Source organism: Phycodurus eques, chromosome 10 (genome assembly GCF_024500275.1).
Source record: "Phycodurus eques isolate BA_2022a chromosome 10, UOR_Pequ_1.1, whole genome shotgun sequence".
Classification (NCBI taxonomy): Eukaryota; Metazoa; Chordata; class Actinopteri; order Syngnathiformes; family Syngnathidae; genus Phycodurus; species Phycodurus eques.
The window spans coordinates 5,539,471-5,561,848 of record NC_084534.1 but is presented as its reverse complement, the minus strand read 5'-3'; the positions used below and the strand labels follow the sequence as shown (position 1 = coordinate 5,561,848).

The 22,378-nt window shown below is 42.0% G+C and overlaps 1 protein-coding gene across 1 annotated transcript in view; it reads right to left on the bottom strand.

Moving 5' to 3' along the window:
• Positions 1 to 3,236: 3,236 nt before the first annotated feature.
• shq1 (SHQ1, H/ACA ribonucleoprotein assembly factor) overlaps positions 3,237 to 22,378 on the bottom strand; it is a 48,516-nt gene continuing 29,374 nt past the window's right edge. Inside the window, exons 11-12 of the mRNA XM_061687874.1 lie at positions 21,804 to 21,924; positions 3,237 to 4,108 (exon numbers count right to left, since the gene is read on the bottom strand). Coding sequence (XP_061543858.1) covers positions 3,529 to 4,108; positions 21,804 to 21,924 — 701 coding nt within the window. The 3' untranslated portion in view covers positions 3,237 to 3,528. The remainder of the gene's footprint in view (positions 4,109 to 21,803; positions 21,925 to 22,378) is intronic.

Sequence of the window (22,378 nt, the reverse complement as noted above, 5' to 3'; positions counted from 1 at the left end):
GCTTATGGCGTTTACTTGTAAATGTATTTATTTCGATGAATGCATAAATACAGAACAGATACGGAAGGTCGAACAGTCATTTGGGAATTGTAGCTCACTTACTGTGTGTCGCCTAGAAGTCACATCATCGGGAAGCGCCGACGTATTAGTTAACTTTTACGTCGCTGATGAACACTGATTGGTTGACAGACCTTTCAATTTGCATGATCGTGCAGAAAAATGTAATCGCCTGAATGCCAAGGCATTCGAAAAAAAATGTTGTTTCTGAATAAATAAATATATAAATAAATGCAGAAGCCTACAGATGACCATAGATTTGATTTATTATTATCAAACTTGTCGTGGAACTTTGCAAGGATTCAGGCTCATGTCCCAATTGCATTTTCCAGCTGACAAATCACATCTATAGTCATCTGCAAGCTCCTGTTGCACAATCTATTTAGGTATACAGGTAAGAAAATCCAGCCTTTTTTTTTCATACCATGACCCCTTTAAATGGGTCAAATAAGAGCTAACAATGTGGAGATAGAGAGAATAAGCATAATGTTGGAGTCAGCCTCATTCCAAATTCGCCCTTGTTTACCAGTGTGAAATGATGGCACGCTGTGCTCTATCTCAGCATCATACCCCCAAGCGCCTGCTCATATTATGCTAATAGAATTTTAAATGAAATACATGGATCCTTATGTCAGCAGGTCAAGGGTTTCCAGCCTCCCACAAGATAAGTCTCCTCCAGTTGAACAGCATCTCTGCAAGCCCAACACGAATGAAAGGTGCACGGACATACACACTGGGAGGGCAGAGGCAATTTGTAGCATTAAGCTGTCTGATAACACATTTGACAGACATTGCTCACACCAATTAGAATGAATCAGCCAAGCACAGCCACCGAAGTGTCAACAAGCAGCCACACGGTCATGTTCGTACGTGGTGATGATGGGATTTGTTTCACTCTTCCCTCAGTGGTTCTGAATATAGACCACTGGGTTAATATTTGTCTGTCTGCAATGTGAATCCGAGACAGTCACACCATCGAAAGCAGTCATTCCCAAACATCAGTCAGATGGACTTGAAAGCCAGACAAAAGGAGAAGAGCCTGCTTCTCTTTCACTCTTTCCCCCTCCTTGTCTCTTGTCTGGCCAAGCCTGGAGCGACATGACACATTCCCGCTGTCACAAAAGGGTGTGCCAAGCAGCACCAGGCGACACGGCCGTCGGTGTGAGAAGAAGCGTGCACAAAAGCACTTCTATTTGTACGCCCATCGGTGGAGTCAGGCCCTGAAGAGCACCTGATTCATTTCTTCTTGAGGGCTATTAATCTTTTCAAGCACCAGAATCACTTTGCCTCTCAGGAACCAGAGAGGAGATTGAGTTTTCGATTACAATCAACTCGAAGCGACGTGTCAAGAGGCCGAGGGGGTTGTCCTAGCTGCTGCATTTCTCATATAAAACCAAAAATGGGAACATTTGTAGAACATGTTTTAAAAAGGGTCTATTCCCAAAAATGTCAAGTAACTTCAGAGTCAGGTTGTTCTTTTATTCTTAACTGACGGTTCACTTGTCCTTTTGTGGTTCGGCAGAGTGCAACAATGTAGGACATCCGACTTTTTGTTTTACTTGATTTTCTCTAAAAGTCAGGCCAACCAACGCCAACCATTCAATAGATATTCTTCTGTTTGGTACTACAATGGGTGGGTAAGAACAACTACTGTATGTACATAGTTGAAGGACCCTTAAGTCGTTTCACACAGTTGCCTGAAAATTGTTTCACGCAGTCTTTTTGAAAAATACAGTAGTTGCTAGAACAGTCCGAAAAGCTGTTAAGTATAGCAATAAAGTCGCGAAATTTGCAAGACTGTGCAGCCATCGCTCCGCTGTAACCCCGGTCGTCATGGTAAAAATTGCATTTGCATGAGCCCGCCCACAAAATCAAGTGATTTTAACCAAATTGTGAGTATGCTGTAATTCTTTATTCTTTGTCTATTTTGACAGAAGAAACAGATGGCAACTGTTTCAAATTATGAAAAAAATTGCACATTTGACTTTTTTTTTTTGGCTAAGTCGAGGAACATATTGGACTATTTTGCCTCAAAAAAAACCACCAGAACAGCAATTTTACAAGGGTGGCATACATGCCCTTGTTCATCGATGGACAGTCGGTGCTGAGAAAAAGGGAAAAATCCCTATTTTCTGGGGTTTTATTTCTATGCATTGCAATACATAAATCTTGAGAAAAATTGGGGTCATTACTTTTTGACTGCCCCTCATTATTCCTGGGAACAAATCATCACTGGTGGTTTCCATCATTCACAATGGCTCAAAATTGATATTTTTACATCCAAAGCAGCTCATATTTGGATTAAAATCTGAGCCGCATAAGTAATTTTTTTATTTTTAGGCAGTACAGTCATCCACACAATGTATTATCCCCGTGGTTGCTGCACCACTACCAGTGTCAGTTTGTCTCCGCAGCTCTATCTCACAGCTACCTCGGGCCCTGGGGTGCTCTTATCTCTCAAACAAACAGCTCCCATTCAGTAGCACCCATCTATCTAGCTGACATGTGCTTCCATGTTTGTTTTCTCTCACCCGGTACGAGACCGACGATATTGAGCTGTGTCGACAGAGCTCCTCCATTCATGCCGGATGAATCAATCACTCGTGCATGCTTCGTGCCGACACGCTTTTCCACTTCAGTCAATGTTTAGGAAGTGGATGGAGCTTTTCTTACGTTAGCGTTATTAGCTACTTCGAGGTTGCTCTGACAGGTACCGAAATAGTCTCCAATTCAGTCTTAAATAAGATTTTAATGATTTTCAAAATCAAAAGAAACACTTTCATTAATACGTACCCAGCTTAGTTTTAGTTATTTATTTCCGCAACACTCTTCCCAGCCGTAATATACCTGTTCAACAAATAAAGATGTACGTTAAATCTGGCCAGGGTAAGAATCGTTTTTGGCTTATTGCAGATGCAGAATATACAGCAAATGGAAAGTGGTCTTTTAGCAACCAAAATGGACTATTGTGTAAGACGGAATTCTCTGTAGACTACTGTACTCATCCAAAGATTGTTTGTAAGGGTTTCTTAGCAACCTGCAGTCACTAGATAAAAGTGAAATATTGTCTACTTAGAGGATCACGTCAAATTCCTACTGGCTATTTATTCTCATGAATGGCAGTTATTGTCAAAAACAAAATGTGCCCAAAATTTCTGAACCACAAACTCCAAAATGTGTATTTAATAGCTATTTATTATAAGTCCTGCACATACAGTGACAGCCAGCAATAGTAAAACAACATATGGCAGGAAAAGCATTTGTTCCAACTACTGTCTGATGAAAAAAAAACTACAGCATCAAATATACATGCTGAGTAAACGAAAAGAAAAGATGACAAATCTAAAATCTGAAAATATGCACCAAATCAGTAATGAACAGTACAGAACAGAACAGTAATGAACATGAAAGTCAATCACATGAGATGACTTACACGGAAGTTACATTTGAAAATAGTCTTCAATCAGCACATCATGAGATAACGTCCTGTGTATGAGGATCTTCCTGTTTTTTAACAATGAGCAGCGGGTTCCTGCGAGGGCTCGACTCCAATAAAGTCCCACTGCTGCTCCCTCCTGATGACACGACGCTCTGCTGCGAACACTTTCTCTCCGCTTTAGGACTTCCATTCAATTCTTGAGAGATTCTTAGCTCCCCAAGCTCCTGGATGAGCGGTCTGGCGCCTTCTGGGGCTTGGGGGAGGGTGTCGACTTTGCTCTCCGCTGACAGCATTGTGAGTGCTCGCTCCTGCTGGATGGAAACGCAGACGGCGGAGGTGTGTTGAGGGTTGAGAGGGCTGTCCTTAGATGACTCTCCTCCCCCGGATTCAGCATGAGCTTGCCCTTCAACTTCAGACTCGTCTTCTTCCGAACTGCTGCTGTCACCGGAATGGCTGCTGGTGTGATATTCTGAAGCTGTCTTGGAAGCTCCGTCTTCCTCCTCAACAACCATTGTGGCTGCCTCTTCTAGCTCCTCAATGTCCAAATCCAAATCTTTTTTCTGTAGGGAGACTTTTTGTAGTGCAGCGGCCAAAGCTGACAACTTCTTCGACCTGCGAAATTAAATATACATACTTAATGACTCAATTCAGGGCTCTTAATTCACAAGATGCGTACAACAAGCACATACCGTATCTCGACTCTGGAAATAATACAATTCATGGATGAATGGATATTTATCCAATTTTACTATTCATTATTTCTATGATAAAAATTACACATTTTATGGCATCTCTTAGGCAATTAAAACCTTTTGGGGCATCTCAATTGCTTGCGGTTTTATGCTTTTCATGGCAGGGCTAAGTTCCCATCCTCTGGAAATAGTAGGGGTTCACTGTATGTGAAAATACATTTTTAATCTGGACTCTATAAAATGCTTTTGCAAAACAGCATCAATCTCTTTAAAAGTAAGTTGGAAAATGTATGTTTCATACAGTGGGAACGGAAAGTATTCAGACCCCCTTAAATGTTTCACTCTTTGTTATACTGCAGTCATTTGCTGAAATCATTGAAGTTTTTTTAAATTTTATTTTATTTTATTTTGTTTAATAATAGGCTCCAGCACGCCCGCGACCCTAGTGAGGATAAGCGATACAGAAAATGGATGGATGGATGTACACACAGCACACCATATTAACAGAAAAAAAACTGAATTGTTGAAATTTTTGCAGCTTAAAAAAGAAAAACTGAAATATCACACAGCCATAAGTATTCAGACCCTTTGCTGTGACACTCATATTTAACTCGGGTGCTGTCCATTTCTTTTGATCATCTTTGAGATGGTTCTACACATTCATTGGAGTTCAGGTCTGTTTGATTATACTGATTGGACTTGATTAGGAAAGCCACACACCTGTCTATATAAGACCTCACAGTGCTCACAGCTCACAGTGCATGTCAGAGCAAATGAGAATCATGATGTCAAAGGAACTGCCTGAAGAGCTCGGAGACAGACTTGTGGCAAGGCACAGATCTGGCCAAGGTTACAAAAAAAATTCTGCTGCACTTAAGGTTCCTAAGAGCACAGTGGCCTCATAATCCTTAAATGGAAGACGTTTGGGACGACCAGAACCCTTCCTAGTGCTGGCCGTCCGGTCAAACTGACCAATCGGGGGACAAGAGCCTTGGTGAGAGAGGTAAAGAAGAACCCAAAGATCACTGTGGCTGAGCTCCAGAGATGCAGTCGGGAAATGGAAGAAAGTTCTTGAACATCAAACATCACTGCAGCCCTCCACCAGTCGGGGCTTTATGGCAGAGTGGCCCGACGGAAGCCTCTCCTCAGTGCAAGGCACATGAAAGCCTGCATGTGTGCGCTAAAAGAATCTACCTAAAAGACTCCAAGATGGTGAGAAATAAGATTCTCTGGTCTGATGAGACCAAGATAGAACTTTTTGGGCTTAATTCTAAGCGGTATGTGTGGAGAAAACCAGACACTGCTCATCACCAGTCCAATACAGTCCCAACAGTGAAGCATGGTGGTGCCAGCATCATGCTGTGGAGTGTTTTTCAGCTGCAGGGACAGGACGACTGCCTGCAATCGAAGGAAAGATGAATGCAGCCAAGTACAGGGATATCCTGGATGAAAACCTTCTCCAGGGTACTCAGGACCTCAGACTGGGCCGAAGGTTCACCTTCCAACAAGACAATGACCATAAGCACACAGCTAAAATAACGAAGGAGAGGCTTCAGAACAACTCTGTGACTGTTCTTGAATGGCCCAGCCAGAGCCCTGACTTAAACCCAATTGAGCATCTCTGGAGAGACCTGAAAATGCCTGTCCACCAACGTTCACCAGCCAACCTGACAAAACTGGAGAGGATCCGCTAGGAGGAATGGCAGAGGATCCCCAAATCCAGGTGTGCATCATTCCCAAAAAAGACTCATGGCTGTATTAGCTCAAAAGGGTGCTTATACTAAATACTGAGCAAAGGGTCTGAATACTTGTGGCTGTGTGATATTTCATTTATTATTTTGTTTCATAAATCTGCAAAAATTTCAACAATTCCGTTTTTTTCTGTCAATATGGGGTCCTGTTTGTACATTAATTAGGGGGGGGGGGGGAATGAACAAAATATTTTAGCAAATGGCTGCAATATATCAAAGAGTGAAACATTTAAGAGGGAATACTTTCCGTACCCACTGTATGTACCACATATTACTTTTACTAGTTTTATACAACCTTCACACATGTATTACTGTTCCATAGCTCTTAAGGCTTCTTTACAGTCGTGAGGGCGGCGACCGCGCTGACATCACTGCGGTTGTCCCGCGCGTAGTTTGCCTTTATACTCGAGCGCAACCCACGCGCGCACTTTTGACAATGTACTGCAGTTCACCTCCAAGTCGGGGGTGTCGCTACGGCTGTTATTGGCTAGGACACCACAGGGTGGAGTTTCCTCTGCATTTTTTTTTCCCGTTAGGCGTTTTTACTTTCCTTTCAGTAACAAGGAACAAAGCAACAATGGCGACCGTGGAACAGTGTCTGCTCGAAAAAATGGACCTAAACGACCAGATGAAACGTTTAATTATGCTGCAAAATCGATCAAGAACGGCGGCGGCGTAGTTGGTATGTAGAACCAAGGGGCACGCTGAGTAAGTCATCACAGCATGTGACTAAAACGGACCAATCACGAGAGATGATCTCCGCGGAGTTCTTCGCGCAGCAATTTTTGCCATGTGCGCGTCAGGCTACACAGTGGGCCCGCGCGGGCTAATTTGTCGGTCACGTGATGCAATGCGGGCGTTGTTGGCCGCGCGAGCGCGGGAGTATAAAGAGGCCTTAAGTCAGCACAGTACTTATGTGTGTCCCGGCCATGTTGTGACTACTAGCTGGTTTTCGCCCATGTTGTGCGTACAAGCTGTTCTGGTCCATGTTGTGACTTACTAGCCGTTTTTCTTAGTCTCTGCATGTACCCATTCCGATAAAGATACGTTTGAGTGCAGCTGGACAAAGATAATTGTTTTCTTTTCTTTTCTTCTCTGACTCTCTCCCTTGTATATAATGAAGGTGTGTCTTTGCTTGCTCTTCAGTCAGGGGTAACAACTCGTGACGACTTGTACCTTTTCCTCTCTTTGCAAAGATTTGTTCTTTCTTGTAATAAAACCCCACAAAGACAACATTGCTTCCTTACTTATTCTGTCAGAAAGATTTGCCAAAACAAAAGAATATTAACACAATAATAATTAATAAAATCCCACAACTTCCCTTGATGTTTTCGAGTGAGTGCCTGCTGCTGCCTACTTAATAAACAATCAACTACAAACGCTAGGTCAATTAACCAAATCCAATTGTCATCCAAATATTACTGATTGAATAGATCAGAATTGGCAGGGGACGCTCAATAAAAGTGTAGGAATGTTAAATAGCTCGGAAAATGAGTGGTGCTGATGCAAGCAGTTTGGCTCCACTCCACAACTACTGCTCTCACTGCCAGACAAAATGAAAGCCTGATAAACTAAAGGTTTGCATGTACTAACTGGGTGGACCCAGGATTGTGTAAACCAAAAGTCAAGCAGTTCATTTTGCATCTTCACTGAGGAGTAAATGCAAATAAGCGCAATGTGATTTATCAAACCTGAGATGAATTGCAGTGGCTGATTTTTCATCTTTCAACACCCTGTCTGAAAGACAGGTGGAAACCCGCTCCGCTGTGCGTGACCATGACTGCGGCTATTGTGGCAGGGGGAAGTGCAGGCAAAATGAGCACCGCCTCACAGAATGGATCTTTTCTGCTTGTGTCGACATTGTTGAAATGCCAGAAACAAACATTTCTGGCCTCTCACAGAGCTGTTTTCAGGTGTCCTGTGCCAAGTTTTAAGCACAATGTTATGGATACAGCCGATTGCCACGCACTCGGGGCGATCGGCTGTATCCATAACATTGGATACAGTTAAATCAAACAAAACATCGCTTTAATGCGGGTGCCGTCTTCCTAGAAATTATCAGAGCAATAGATTCCTTTTCTGTAACGGTATTATACGTTTGTTTGCCTCTTCCACGAAAACTTCAAACTTCATTTTGTGTTTGCGTGGTTGTCCCAAATTTTCCATGGTGAAAACCATCAGAGCTACAGTCCCCTCCAAAAGTATTGAAACGGCAAGGTCAATTGCTTTCTTTTTGTTGTATACTGAAGACATTTGGGTTTCAGATCAAAAGATATGAGACAAAAGTTCAGAATTCCAGCTTTCATTTCATGGTATTTACATCTAGGTATTTACATCACCGTTTGTTTCAAGCAACCCACATTTCAAGTGAGCAAAAGTATTGGAACAGACATGATTAAATGAACTTAGTGAATAATAAAATTTTATATTTGGTGGCATAACCCTTACTTGCAAGAACTGCATCAATCCTGCGATCCATTGACTTCACCAAACTGTTGCATTCTTCATTTGAAATGCTTTTCCAGGCCTTCACTGCAACATCTTTCAGTTTTTGTTTGTTTATGGGGGTGTCCTTCTTCATTGTCCTAATCAGGAGGTAAAATGCATGCTCTATTGGGTTAAGGTCTGGTGATTGACTTGGCCAGTCTAAGAACTTTCCACTTTCCCCCCCTGATGAAGTCCTTTGTTGTGTTGGCAGTGTGTTTTGGGTCATTGTCTTGTTGCATAATGAAGCTTCTCTCAATTAGTTTGGACACATATTTCTTTAAATTGCCAGACAAAATGTTTTGCCAACCTCCACGGGGCAGGGGTGAAGGTATCACAATCCACTGTTCAAAGAAGACCAAGAGAAGAAATAGAGGCCATACCACAAGACACAAACCACTCATCAGCAAAAACAATCGGAAGGCCTGATTGGATTTTCCAAAGAAGTACAGAGATGAGCCACGAAAGTTTTGGAACAAAGTTTTATGGACTGATGAGACCAAGATTAACCTCTACCAAAGTGATGGAAAGGCCAAGTACGGAGAAAGAAAGGATCCAAAACACACAAGCTCATCTGTGAAGCATGGTGGAGGTAATGTCATGGTTTGGGGTTGCCTGGCTGCTTTTGGAACGGGCTCACTACTCTTTATTGATGAAGTAACTCATGATGGTAGCAACAGAATGAATTCTGAAGTCTACAAAACCATTTTGTCTGGCAGTTTACTGAAATATGCATCCAAACTAATCGGGAGAAGCTTCATCATGCAACAAGACAATGACCCAAAACATACTGCCAACAAAACAGAGGACTTAATTGGGGGAAAAAGTGGAAGGTCTTAAAAGTGGAAGGCCCACAACACCCGCACTGCATCATGTGACCGACACGTTGGCCCGCACGGCCCCTCTAAGAGACTTGATGCGCACACGGCAAAAATTGTTGCTGCGCGTAGAACGCCACAGAGATCATCTCTCGTGATGGGTCCGTTTTAGTCACATGCGGTGATGATGTAGTCAGTGTGCCCCTTGGTTCTACATACCATCTACGCGCCGCCTTCTTCATCGTTAATGGGTCGCAGGCTTGATGCAGTTATTGCAAGTAAGGGTTATGCCGCCAAATATTAACTCATTCACTGCCAGCCGTTTCCTGAGCAGGGAACCACTAGACTGCCAGGCATTTTCGAGCAATTTCACCGATTTTCCAAGCCCCACAGAATATTATGTACTATGACGATGTACAACACCAAAACCACCAAATGAAAGATCAGAATCTCTTCTTTCATCAGAAAAAAAGGTTTGTCTCCAGCTTATACCGTTCTTTAGTAATCAGCAGTCAAATATAGGCTATTTTCAGCCAAATCTGTTTCTGGAGGGGAAAAAATGAGAAAACAGGCTTTTTGTGAAAGCAGACACATCAAGCAGAACAATGACTTTGACACAGCAATATTTTTTTTCTTTAGTCAATATCTTAAACATCTGAACATAACAACACTGGGGAAGTACTTTTGACTGAATAATAATTTACAGAATTTACATTAAACAAAAATGCATGAACAAATGGGCCTCCCACACTTCTCTTCTCCTCCTATACCAATAGTCCAGGTTTTTATTACCTTGCGCATAAAATCTAGCAAAGGTTTATCCACATCTTATTTTATTCTTCTGTTGGCATTGAATGGGATCTTGTGTGGTTGTCATTCTCCTTGAAACCAGTCACTACTTTTGCTCAAAGCAGAACCTGTGCAGTTTGGAAATACAACTATTACTATAAAAATACATTGTTGAAAATGCTGTCATGGGACGTGGAAAAAAAAACAGCTTTCAATTACCTTTTTTTGTCTGCACTGCGTACTGGAATGGGAGTCGAACGTCTGCAATATCTCATATATCTCATCTCGCCATATGCATGGGCCGGCATTTTGCGCGATAGCCTTTATTCCCTTGGCGCAATAAATTTCTAGTACCGAAAGCTTTTTTTAAGATTTTTTTCATTTTGTCTTCTCTCTTTTCCGCCATTATGTTTGTCTCTTCTCATTGTCTCTTGTACCCCGCCCGCCCGCCCGCCCGCCCCCTCCTTCTACTTCCTCTGAGGGAGGGACATTCACCTCAAGGTATTGTTGCCCCCTACAGGGTGACAATCCTCATTGCAGTTATCCAGAGGCTTGACGATCACACACATAAACTGCACAAGACCCTCCCCCACCCATCCGTTAAAAAACGCCATTGACGTCTTTAGACGGCATTGACAGGGAATAGATGGATTCTTAATGACGTCTGTGGACGGCATTGGCAGGGAATGAGTTAAATGTTATTCACTTTAAGTTCATTTAGTCATGTTTGTTCGAATACTTTTGCTCACTTGAAAAGTGGGTGGCTTCAAACAAAAGGTGCTCTGTCCTGAGTTGTTTAACACATCAAAATGTAAATACCATGAAATGAAAGCTGGAATTCTGAACTTTTGTCTCATATTCATCTTTTGATCTGAAACCCAAATGACTTCAAGTATACAACAAAAAAAAAAGGAATTGACCTTGCCGTTCCAATACTTTTGGAGGGGACTGTACCTAAAGCGCTAAACTTTTTTTAAATATGGTGGTCCCAACAGCGCACGCAATCTGGCATAGTGAGTGAACACGCATTTTAGTGCCTACTAGTTGGAATCTTAGTAAAAGATCAGAGTCTTTGTAAATCAACATGTCCACCAACAGCACAGGCAGTCTAACAGAGTGAACATGCAACTTAAGAGCACGCCATTTGGGATCTTATTAAATCAGGCCTGAGATTCAACAATGCCCTCTGCCTCCAACTATCAATGAAATTATTACTAAAACTGCAGCGAGAGATCAAACAGAGTGGATCAACAAAAGCAATGCCTCCGTACCTCAGCTCAAGTTTTATAGTTTTAACACACAAACTCCAGTCCAGAGTGAGAGAAAGTGTTTTATTGCTGTTGAAAGTCCAAGCAGGCTTCTATTGTGCATAACGATGCTACTGCCGGTACATTCATTCGTATTCATACAAGAAATGCCTGCCATGGTGTCTCAGTGCCCCAAAAAACTATCACTGCAATTTGGCCATACGTGCTGCCCCCTTTGCTACGGTGATTACGAGCTGACCTCTCTGGGTCACTAAGATTCAGACTGTGTCCATTCAAGTTGAAGTAACAGATTTGAGCTCTGCTGGTGTGTGTGTGCGCGCACGCGTGTGTTGCGAGTAAATCCTTTGCTGTCATTTACATTTTCACACTCAGCTCCTGTTACCCACTGTAGTCCAACTGACCTACTGCTGTGTCCGACAACTGTTCCCCTTCAATACGCAGTCCTAATAGGCTCCTTTTCTTTCTCTGAAGAAGTGTTTTTTTTTTTTCTTTTTAGGCATCTTAAACTGTGCATTAATTAACACGACTGAGCGACTATGTAAAGAGATCTCAGAGTAGGTGCGCTGATTCATATTCTGTAGAGACAAACTGAATAAAACTAAAAGACAATATTTAACTGCTTTAACACACTGAATAAATATTGGTACTATAACACTGTTGTCTACATTATCCTTTCAAAAGTCAAGTTTCCACCAAGCAGTAATGCTTGGTTCTGTTTGGTACTCGACAGTTTTTGTGTTTCATAACTGTGCTGTCACTTTTTGACACAGTGGTATGGTACTAACCACAGCAGTAAAATACCTAATGGATGAAGCTATACACACTACATAGACAAAAGTTATCCAGGACCCGACCCCTTAACATAATTAACTTTGTAGAAACAGTTTGGGTCGTGACCGAAAGAACAAGATCACGGATGCAAGCGGCCGAAATGTGTTTCTGCCGCAGGGTATCCGGATTCTCCCTTACAGATAAGCCGCTGCTCCTGCGCATTGAGAGGAGCCAGATGAGGTGGCTCGGGCATCTAATTAGGACCCTGGTGAGGTGTTCCGGGCATGTCCCACCGGGAGGAGACCCCGGGGGATGACCTAGGACACTGGCCTGTGAACCCCTCGGGATCCCCTTGGAAGAGCTGGAGGAAGTGGCTGGGGAGAGAGAAGTTTGGGCTTCCTTGATGAGGGTGCTGTCCCCGCGACCCGACCTCGGATAAGCGGAGGAAAATGAATGAATTAATGAATTAAACAGTTAGGGGAAGTTTGCTGTTACAGCAAGGTGCATTAAGGCATACTTGGATGAGTGTGGTGTTGAAGACCCCAGACCTCAAATTTGTCATTGTTGAATAACCAATTTGAAATGGATTTATTGGAGCATGTAGACAGCAAATTGGACCGCACTGGAAAATCCGCATATGTTCCACAGTTCCTCCGCCCGATGGACACTTGTTAGGCTAATCACTAGAGCGACGTCAACCTCTATTGGCTGACTTGTGTGTGAATACCCCAGCCCCTTGGGCTGGTTTTACACTGCAGGTCTTAATGCCCGATTTCGATTTATTGGCTTTATCCGATCTATTAACATCTAGTTTCAAAACACCCATATCCGGTATCACCGTGCTTACATTTGCTGAACACCAGAAACAACCTACATGCATATGTGCCGAAAATGTAGGTAAACAAAAAGTCAGTACAGAAGTGACACAGAAGTAAACTAACATACAAAACATTACAAACTATTTAGTTTGGTCAGGACTGACTATTTCCCTAAAAGGTTCAAAAGGCAAGCAGCCTAGGCATTACTCCACTCAGGCATTACTAATGGGCTGTTCATGTCATACATTGACCAAAAAAATGAACCAAAAAAAACTTGCCAGCTACTGTCTGTAAATTCAGCCTTGCAAACTGACAAAACATGGGCAGTAAGTGAGATTTTGAGTCCTAGGTCTTGACAGGTCAGCCGAAACAATATACACGATCATATCATATGCAATCACTTGACAAGAAGGAAATGATCCTGTGTAGCAAGAAAACCACAGCTTTGGTAAGTGCATCCAGAAAATGTTGTAGCCTATAAAGACTAGACGAACCGAGTTCAAAGTTCAACTCAACTTATTACAAATAGACAAAAGTCTGAAGAAAAACCACACATGATAAAGGTAGACTTCACTGATGATTTGTGAATAAAGTCTGAATGGGGGTTGTTTGCGATATCCAACTGTGCAAGTGGGGCAGGAGAGGCTCCTGCAGAACAGCCACTTCAAAGACTGCCCTGTGTTCTCTTCCCCCCGTGGGAAGTCATTATTGAGTTAGCATTGGAGAGGCAACCTTGTTTTTCCTCCCCTCTTTTGCTCTGTGGTGGGAGAAGCTTGGCCTGTGGTGAATACAAAAGCTCTGTCCAGGAGGGGGAGGGTTAACGTTATACACAAACCAGTCATTACTACACTGCTGTTGTGGCTAGCCTTTATTAAACTGAGAAGAGCTGGCTCTTTCTAGGTTGGAAAACTTTAGGTAAGACAAAGATGCCTCCATCTGCCAAAGTGCTTAAATAAAAATGGGAGGAGTGTGTGTGTGCGAGAGAGCGAGAAAGTTCAGTGTCTGTGTATTTGAGTTCAATTACAGTCTGACAATCCTTTCGTCGTCTTTGTGTTCAATGAAAGAGAACCGTATTCAGCATGTCTGCCTGTGCTCTTCAAAACATTTCAGATAAAGTGTGTCTTCAGATGTGTAAATCCATGTCAGTTGAGGACCCGATTTCCTTTCACTCTCTGGGAAATAAAAGCAAATGTGGGGAGATGTGATCTATCGCTGTGACTGACTACTGAAACGGAAGCCCATTGGCGTTTCAGATATGAGGAAGACGATCTGCAAGCCTGTTTTCCAGCTTCAAGCTGCAAAAGAAAACTAGTTGCACTAAAAACATTACTGTTACACAAATATAGGTGTAGATTTTCTTATTTGAAGTGAAACTTTGGTTTTACTTGGCTTTTATACTGTCGTCAGCTACAACTTTCACAAATTGGTGTTACAAATAAGGACCGATTGAGGTAAATCATTTCATAAATTTAATTCTGATCCATTTATGCAATTAATTTCATGCATATTCCTTATAGCAGTGCCTCCAGGAGTTTATCTACTGAACTGCAGAGAGAACCAGTTGTCTTTTAAGGGAAATTTGTTTATTTGTACTAATGTACTTTCATAATAATAATTATATTGTCCACAAATTATTAAAATAGTACATATTACAAGCATTATTATCCAGAAAACACTACAGGAACATAAAAATGCAAACTCTCAGGTGAGAACAAAGGTGACTGGAAAACTAATCGGCGGAAAGGATGCTTTTGGCACATAACGCAAGATCATATTTTTTATACTGTGCAGGAAAATCATTTACAATATATGAGTGACTGCCAGCAGGACTCCACAATAGGGCCCATCTGAGAGATGGTTAATATGCCTTTGTAAGTGCTGCTGTTTTTGTTAGCAACATGGTTCGAATTGGCTCAGCAGTTAACTCTTGATTGAGGTGATTAGAGTTGCCACCTGCCACAAAAAGATGCATCTATTTGGGCGATGTGCTCATTTATTTCAAGAGGATGATGCACCCAGTGATTAACTGAGACACTTCTAGTATTCATGTAAATACAGTATACGCGTTAGAAGAATAGCTGCCAATGTTCATCACTTTGATTATATGTGCTGCAGGCGGCACGGTGACCGACCGGTTAGAGCGTCTGCCTCACAGTTCTGACGACCGGGGTTCAATCCCCGGCCCCGCCTGTGTGGAGTTTGCATGTTCTCCCCGTGCCTGCGTGAGTTTTCTCCGGGCACTCCGGTTTCCTCCCACATCCCAAAATGGTAGATTAATTGGCGACTCTAAATTGCCTGTAGGTGTGAATGTGAGCGCGAATGGTTGTTTGTTTGTATGTGCCCTGCGATTGGCTGGCAACCAGTTCAGGGTGTACCCCGCCTCTTGCCCGATGATAGCAGGGATAGGCTCCAGCACTCCCACGACCCTAGTGAGGAGAAGCGGCTCAGAAAAAGGATGGATATGTGTGCTGCAAACCAAGCTCATTCAAAGATTGGCCCACCTAACAATGTGGGGGGCACGTGGATTATGGCCAGATTATAAATATTCTGATCACTTCACAGGAACACAAATTGAATAAAATGATGCATTTCCTTGTTGATGAAGACATCTAATGAAATATCAAATGACAAGGCATTTGAACAGCCAAGTAATAATTTCTTACTACTTGGATAGTTTGAATGTTTGATGAGAATTTTTCTGTGGTATAAAATTTGGAAGGTTGTAAGAAGGGCATTTGAGAAACAACAAACAACTACTGTAATTTGGATTTAAAGTGTAACTGGAGTGGGTAATTATTTTGTGTAATGTGTGTGTAATTTTATTAATGTGTAAGTCTCAGAGCTGCCAACCTGTAAAAATGCACTTCCAGAACAATTTGTCTGGATTTCCAATTAATTTTTTTTTGTCAAGAACGTTACCATGGGACAGTCATAATCATAATTGTTAATAAATTATGTCTTCAATATTTGAATATTTTAATGTATTTAATCACATCAACTTTGTAATGTTGGACGCAGTTGCAGCCTGAATCAAAGTACTAGTATATGAGATTTAGATGTGCCATCAACAAAAATATGTCTATGGATGGTGGATTAATTCGTCTTTGCCAATTCTGTCAATTAATGTCTTGAGTCTATTAAATCATATTAATCAGATCTCAAACGTCAAAATGAACTCCGTTATAAACTCTATAACTCTATTTTGAAAAGAGTTTTGATTTCTATGTGGTGCAATGTACGTCTTCTGTATACTTTTAGCCTGCCCACATTATGGAGTGACGTCTGGAGTGACGTACTAATTAATTTCCGGTTCAGACCCGGGGTCCTGTGTGGGCGTGTATTATTTTATATTTATATCTCTAAACGCGTATTAATTGGCCTGTTGTTTTTTTTTTTGCTCAAAGTTGGTTTCTCTCCCCGAAAACGCAGTTTCCGCCAAACCTACAATATATTGTTTCACCAAATCACTCATTTTGATGTTTTGCGAATGCTTGTGAAACTAGCCTACTAATTAGCAAGGCTTCGTCTTCGCCTATCCACTCCTCGTCCACGCTTCGTGACACGGAGGTGATGATCAGTGACTTACAATGTGTTGACACCGGACACAAAGAGAACTTTCGCCTTGTGGCTTGGCAGCCAGGGGTCATAATAAAATAGCGTGCACCAGGGAACTGTTCAATGTGGATGCTGGATTTGACTTGATTTTTTTTCCTACAATCAGTGTTACGACCATAACTAGTCAACGTTCAGTGATTTCCGTAACAAAATACTGACATTCCATAACATTTGGCAGCACTGAAGTTTGTCTAAAGATGGTCTGCTCAAGACAAAAAGTTGGAGTGGCACCAGCAGGGAAGAAATCTGTGTTACTTGTCTGTGTAAGCTAGGAGATCCCATGTCTTTGTTTTAACCCACTGGGCATCTCAGATCTCCTCCAGTGCTGAGGCAAACATGAGCTAGAGAAGCTGCGTTATTCATTTATAGTGTTGACAAAAGCCCTCTGGTCACTCCTAGAACTCATCTCATCCCCTGTGGATCCATCTATAATAAACAGAACAACATAAAATGTATTTGTGGTACATTGCCAATGTATTAAGCAGACACTGACCCCTATGCTTGACTTCACAGATTTGCCCAGTTTTAGGAATTCTGTATGAATCTGTATAAATAAGCCAGAGGAAGTCGAGGAGGACAAAACAAGAGCCATACTTCTCCATACTTCTAAAATACAAAGGCAGGTCTCTAAAAGTTTCTTTATTGTTTCCATATAGGCTGGACATAGATTTAGTTTTGTGGCGTTTGCAGAGTGCTCAGTTCACGCTTTGGATCTGTATATTCTGCTGTTATGGTGTGAAAATGTATTCAGCCATTTCCTGACAATTTTCCAGTCCGTGGAACAGTGCATAAGTGTACTGTTTACACATCTACCATCAAAAAAACAAAGGGGAAAGAAAAACAGAACATTTTAGCATTCCTCAAAAGACACCATTAGTAAGCATTCATTTGAACCCATAACCCTTATCTCACTAATAAACTGACCGTGCTCTGTCTTTTTAGTCTGCTATAATGGAATTGGCCCAATAAATAAGACAGTGGGGAACCATTATTGGGGAAAAAAGAGGGAAGGCAAAGAGCAAAGTGAGACAACTTGTGTGCAGTTGAGCTGCGCTGCAACCCGCTGCATTCAAAGCTTTGTTGAAAGATTTGTATTACATTCAGGAAGTTCAGGAGTTTCACAAGGTTTAGATAATCCATCCATCCATCCATTTTCTGAGCCGCTTCTCCTCACTAGGGTCGCGGGTGTGCTGGAGCCTATCCCAGCTGTCATCGGGCAGGAGGCGGGGTACACCCTGAACTGGTTGCCAGCCAATCGCAGGGCACATACAAACAAACAACCATTCGCACTCACATTCACATTCACACCTACGGGCAATTTAGAGTCTCCAATTAATGCATGTTTTTGGGATGTGGGAGGAAACCGGAGTGCTCGGAGAAAACCCACGCAGGCACGGGGAGAACATGCAAACTCCACACAGGTGGGACCGGGGATTGAACCCGGGTCCTCAGAACTGTGAGGCTGACGATCTAACCAGTCGTCCACCGTGCCGCCGGTTTAGATAATATGAGCAGTAATTTGTTTAGGTCAGCACTCTTAATTCGATGCACAGGGTTGACTCGTTGTTTTGACTGTGTGCATGCGAGTGTGTGAGAGTAAAAAGGAGGGCCTGCCCTTTGGCTTAAATCACAGTGAAGTCTTTACGAGGTTGTAAATCTGAGCCTGATGCCTCTGCAGTCGGGGACTTTATGAGAAGAAATGCATGTGGGACGACAAGGAGATTAAATAAATCAAGCCCCCTAGGCCTACAAACAAACATTAATTGCTGTATCCCATCATTTGAGACTGATCGTGTCTTGCCTCATCTGCGAGGTCTGATACAGGGGATGGCACCTGGGGTATAAGATTACATCTCATCTTTCCGCTCGGCTCCCAAAGATGACTTATTTAGTACAGACATGACAAATCTTGCACGGGAGAATATCTCGCAGAGAACAAAACAATGCTTGTGCAATATGTCATCAAATCTGTCAAGTTACACGACAGGGCTGCAGCAACAAAGCGCATATTATAACGAAGGCTGTGCTGAAGTGCCTGTAACTGTTGAAAACCTCTCAACTTACCAGAAGTGGAAAATAACAAGGAAAGACCAATTCCATATTAAACCATATGGATTTAGAATGGGATATCACTTAAAATCATTTGTGAGTCAAGGCAGGCGAGTGAATACTTTTGGCAATATAGTGTATGTTGTTTAGACAACAAACTACAGTAGTTGAGAAAATCAAGAACGCCTGTCATTTCTCGCCAAGTAGTGCACTCCATTTTGCATCAATTGTTTAAAGACTACACTTTATCAACAATAAATTGCACACAATCGACAGAATTCCGAACAATCAATTATAATCGAGTTATTGGTTGTTTTGCCCATACTAAATGCATAGCATACCAACCTGCACAGAACACAATGAAAACGTTATCAATTCAGTTGAACCGCCGATGAACGAGAACAAGACGATCCAGGGTTGCTCTGAATAAATGGGGCTACAAGACTTGACCAACCATCTGTCAAGGTGGAGAAGAAAGACCACACCGTGGAGCATTGCCTCATTTGCCTTCTACTACCCAACCCCTGTATACAGAAATATCTTCTTGCAGAGTTCGACACGGTGTCAAGAAATGGTACACTTATTGTATAACATCACTTGGAAGAAACAAAAAGAACAAAATTCAGCCACGTCCATAAAATGTGCCTATCTATTTGATTTGATTTGATGCTGGCTGTAGAAAGACTCAACATTGTAAGGTCAAACTGACATTCAGTTTTTATATAAACAAGCAAAAAAGAGAAGTAGGAAGGTGAAATGTTTCTCTGGTACCACCAAGCTCAGAGATATCACTTTTTCAGTGAGCTCCCAAAGTAAGAAAAACGTTTGGCAATATCTTTTCTTTGTTCTTCCATCTTGGAAGGAAAGATGTACCACCACCGATGAACTGAGGTTTCTCCAATCTATCTAAACACACATGCTCAGCTGTTTAACAGTAAAATTCCACATTTATCTTCGACAAAGGTAAAAAGAAAATCCAAGTAATTGTAGGGAAGCACAGAATCCCTACAGACCTTTTATAGTGTCTGCATCTGGTCAGGCGCACATTTTTCCACTGGACTTTTTCCAGAAAAGCACACCGCTTTGCTGAACCCGGGCCAAAAGTAAAACTGAGCTCATTACAGAGAGAGTAATGCGCTCACAGGTTCATATACGGTATGAAATGTGTATACAATTTTGAAATGTACATCAGGCAGCAGAGAGAGGTATGACATCTGTATCATTTGGGAACAAAGTGTCAATTTAGCATTTTTGCCAGTTAGTTCCAGCACAGGAGGATATGAGACACTTCAGCAGACACAGACTCACTCCAAAGTATTGAACAAAGTGAAATTGCAATGTTGTACTTTCACGCCCGCCGCACACCAACAAACCCGAACAAAAGCGATCGAACTGTCACGCAGTGTGCAGGGTTCAGCGACTAGTTTTCATGAGTGGTCGACAATGGGCCATTAGTTTTGCTGTGATTCAAAATTTGATTCACCGGTGAACGGCGTCACAACATCACAAATGTAACGGACAATCCAAAATGTGTTTCTGGGTTAAAGCAAGATAAGGCTGACTGCCTCCATTGCCAAGCCATACCAATACACTATATATAGTACATAATGACTCAAACTATATTTGTAAAAGCTTTTCATACATAAAATGGTTACAAAGTGCTTTACATGGTTAAAATCAACCCAATTTCCGCCACTCGTCCACACAGACACACAGATACGAACCCACACATCCACAGGTTAAAAATATTGACAATGACCTCTGACATACTGTATGGCAGGGTCCAGAGGATCCAGGTGAGGAACCACAATCTCAAGGAGTCGTCTGGACCAGGTGCACATCACAGAGTGTGGCTACATGACACCGACAATGAGATGCTTAGGCCTGCCGCACACTGCGTGATGCGGTCGAGAACCGATTGGACCGGACCATTGCATAAAAATAAGAGTTGCCGACACACCCCCACACATAAAGCGACTGGCTATATAGACGCCCTGAACAGCGTCCCTGCATATTCAGTATATTGCACTTTATCACATTTATCAGAAGCAGGTTGCTAAAGAGTGTGGACATGGGTGAGAATAAAAGTGAGAGTGTGGAAATTTTAAAAGAGGCTTGCCGACTCCATTCATTTGCGTACATTTTGGTCACAAACTTCGCTTTTTCATCCAGAGGCACATTATTCATTATCAACATAGTTAAGTATTAATGTTAAGCACAATATTTCATGCTTTATATTTTCCAATTATTTGGCTTGGGACGCCACGGAGGCCGTTCGGTGTCTCTCTAGCTGAAAACCCAGAAATGTATTTTTTGCTGGAGTGAAAGCTGATGTGCATTTTGATTAGCTGTAATGTGCTTTCAATAGTGGCAAAACCAGTGGCCTACTGACCCGCCACTCATGAAAACAGCTGGCAAACCACGCACACTGTGCAACAGTTCAGTTGGGTTTGGCTGCGTTGCTCGGTGAGTGGCAGCCTTTAAGGTGACTGAGACAGGACCATGGCCCATCACAGCTTCCCCGTGCAGAGGGCTATATATTGTGTTTTACAATAATACTTAACTATTTACTATTTATAATTTCATATGTACCTGTGGACAAAAAAAAACGAAGCATAGCACAGGATGTGTCGTTGAAATGCACAACTGCAGTCAATGAGTGGAGTCAGAAGCATCTGAAATATCTACACTGTCTCCTTTCACTTTCCTGCTATTTCCTCTCTTTGTATTATTATAGCTAAAGCAGTGAGGGGAAACCGCTTGTTCCTTGACAATCAGTCGATGTTGATTGATGAAAAAATAATAATATATTCAGGACAGTATGTGTGGAGCCTCAAATCGTTCCCACGCTTCCCGAGAAGAACACAGGGAGTTGCAATTTTTTCGTCGCAGCGAGTTGGTTTACGTGCAAGTCATTCGCCTGAAGTGTAGTGAGGAGTTGCCGACTGTCTTTTCTTAAGCAATTGTCCAGTTCTGTCGCTTTCGGCTGCGTCGCTTGGTGTGTGTGACTGGCCAAAGACTCACTGATGGTACTTTTGACACGAGATAACCAAGTCTGGCTCACTTGAGTCATTTGTCAGTGCTGTGCCAACTGAATTACCATCTACCCCTTTTCTCGAGTGTTAATGCTTCACATGGACCGAGTAGCACTTCCCCTGGCTATGAAGGTAATTATTGTGAGAGGAAGATCTCAAAGGTGTGTGTCTGTGCATGTGTACAGTACATTATACGACTGTGTATCTGTGAACTTACTTGAGCCTCTGGATCCAGATACAGTAGTCTGTAATGTACAGATCATTGAGTATGTAGGCTGGGTCATTCTGTCTGAAGACTTTGTGAATATCAAGTAGGCATTTGAGGATGCAGGCTCTCCCTAGACACACACGGGAACATAACAGCATGCAAATGAAAACACTTATTCGTTACAACACACTTCAGCTGCTGACAAACAAGACACATCTCTAAGCTTTTAGCCTGTTATATACATCAGAGACGAGTGTAGAACTTCAGAGCAAAATCCCATTAAGACAAGTGCGTAATTTAACCCAGACAGTTTGAAAAGAGTTTTTGGTCAAGAATTTGATTATATGGGGGGGCCGTTGGGGGGAAAAAAAAAAAGAAAAAAGGATGATTGTTCTATTTTTGTCATTCAATCTGTCAGTTAAATTGCATTGGGATCAGAATTTCTGTCAAAAATGTGTTTGATTTCAAATAAAAATAGAACCAAATGTCTGAAGAAGTCTGTCAATGCATATATTGTAAAGCAATAGCCTTTGAATTACATTTTGCAAATGTGTCATTTGTCAAAAAAATAAATTACTGGTAAT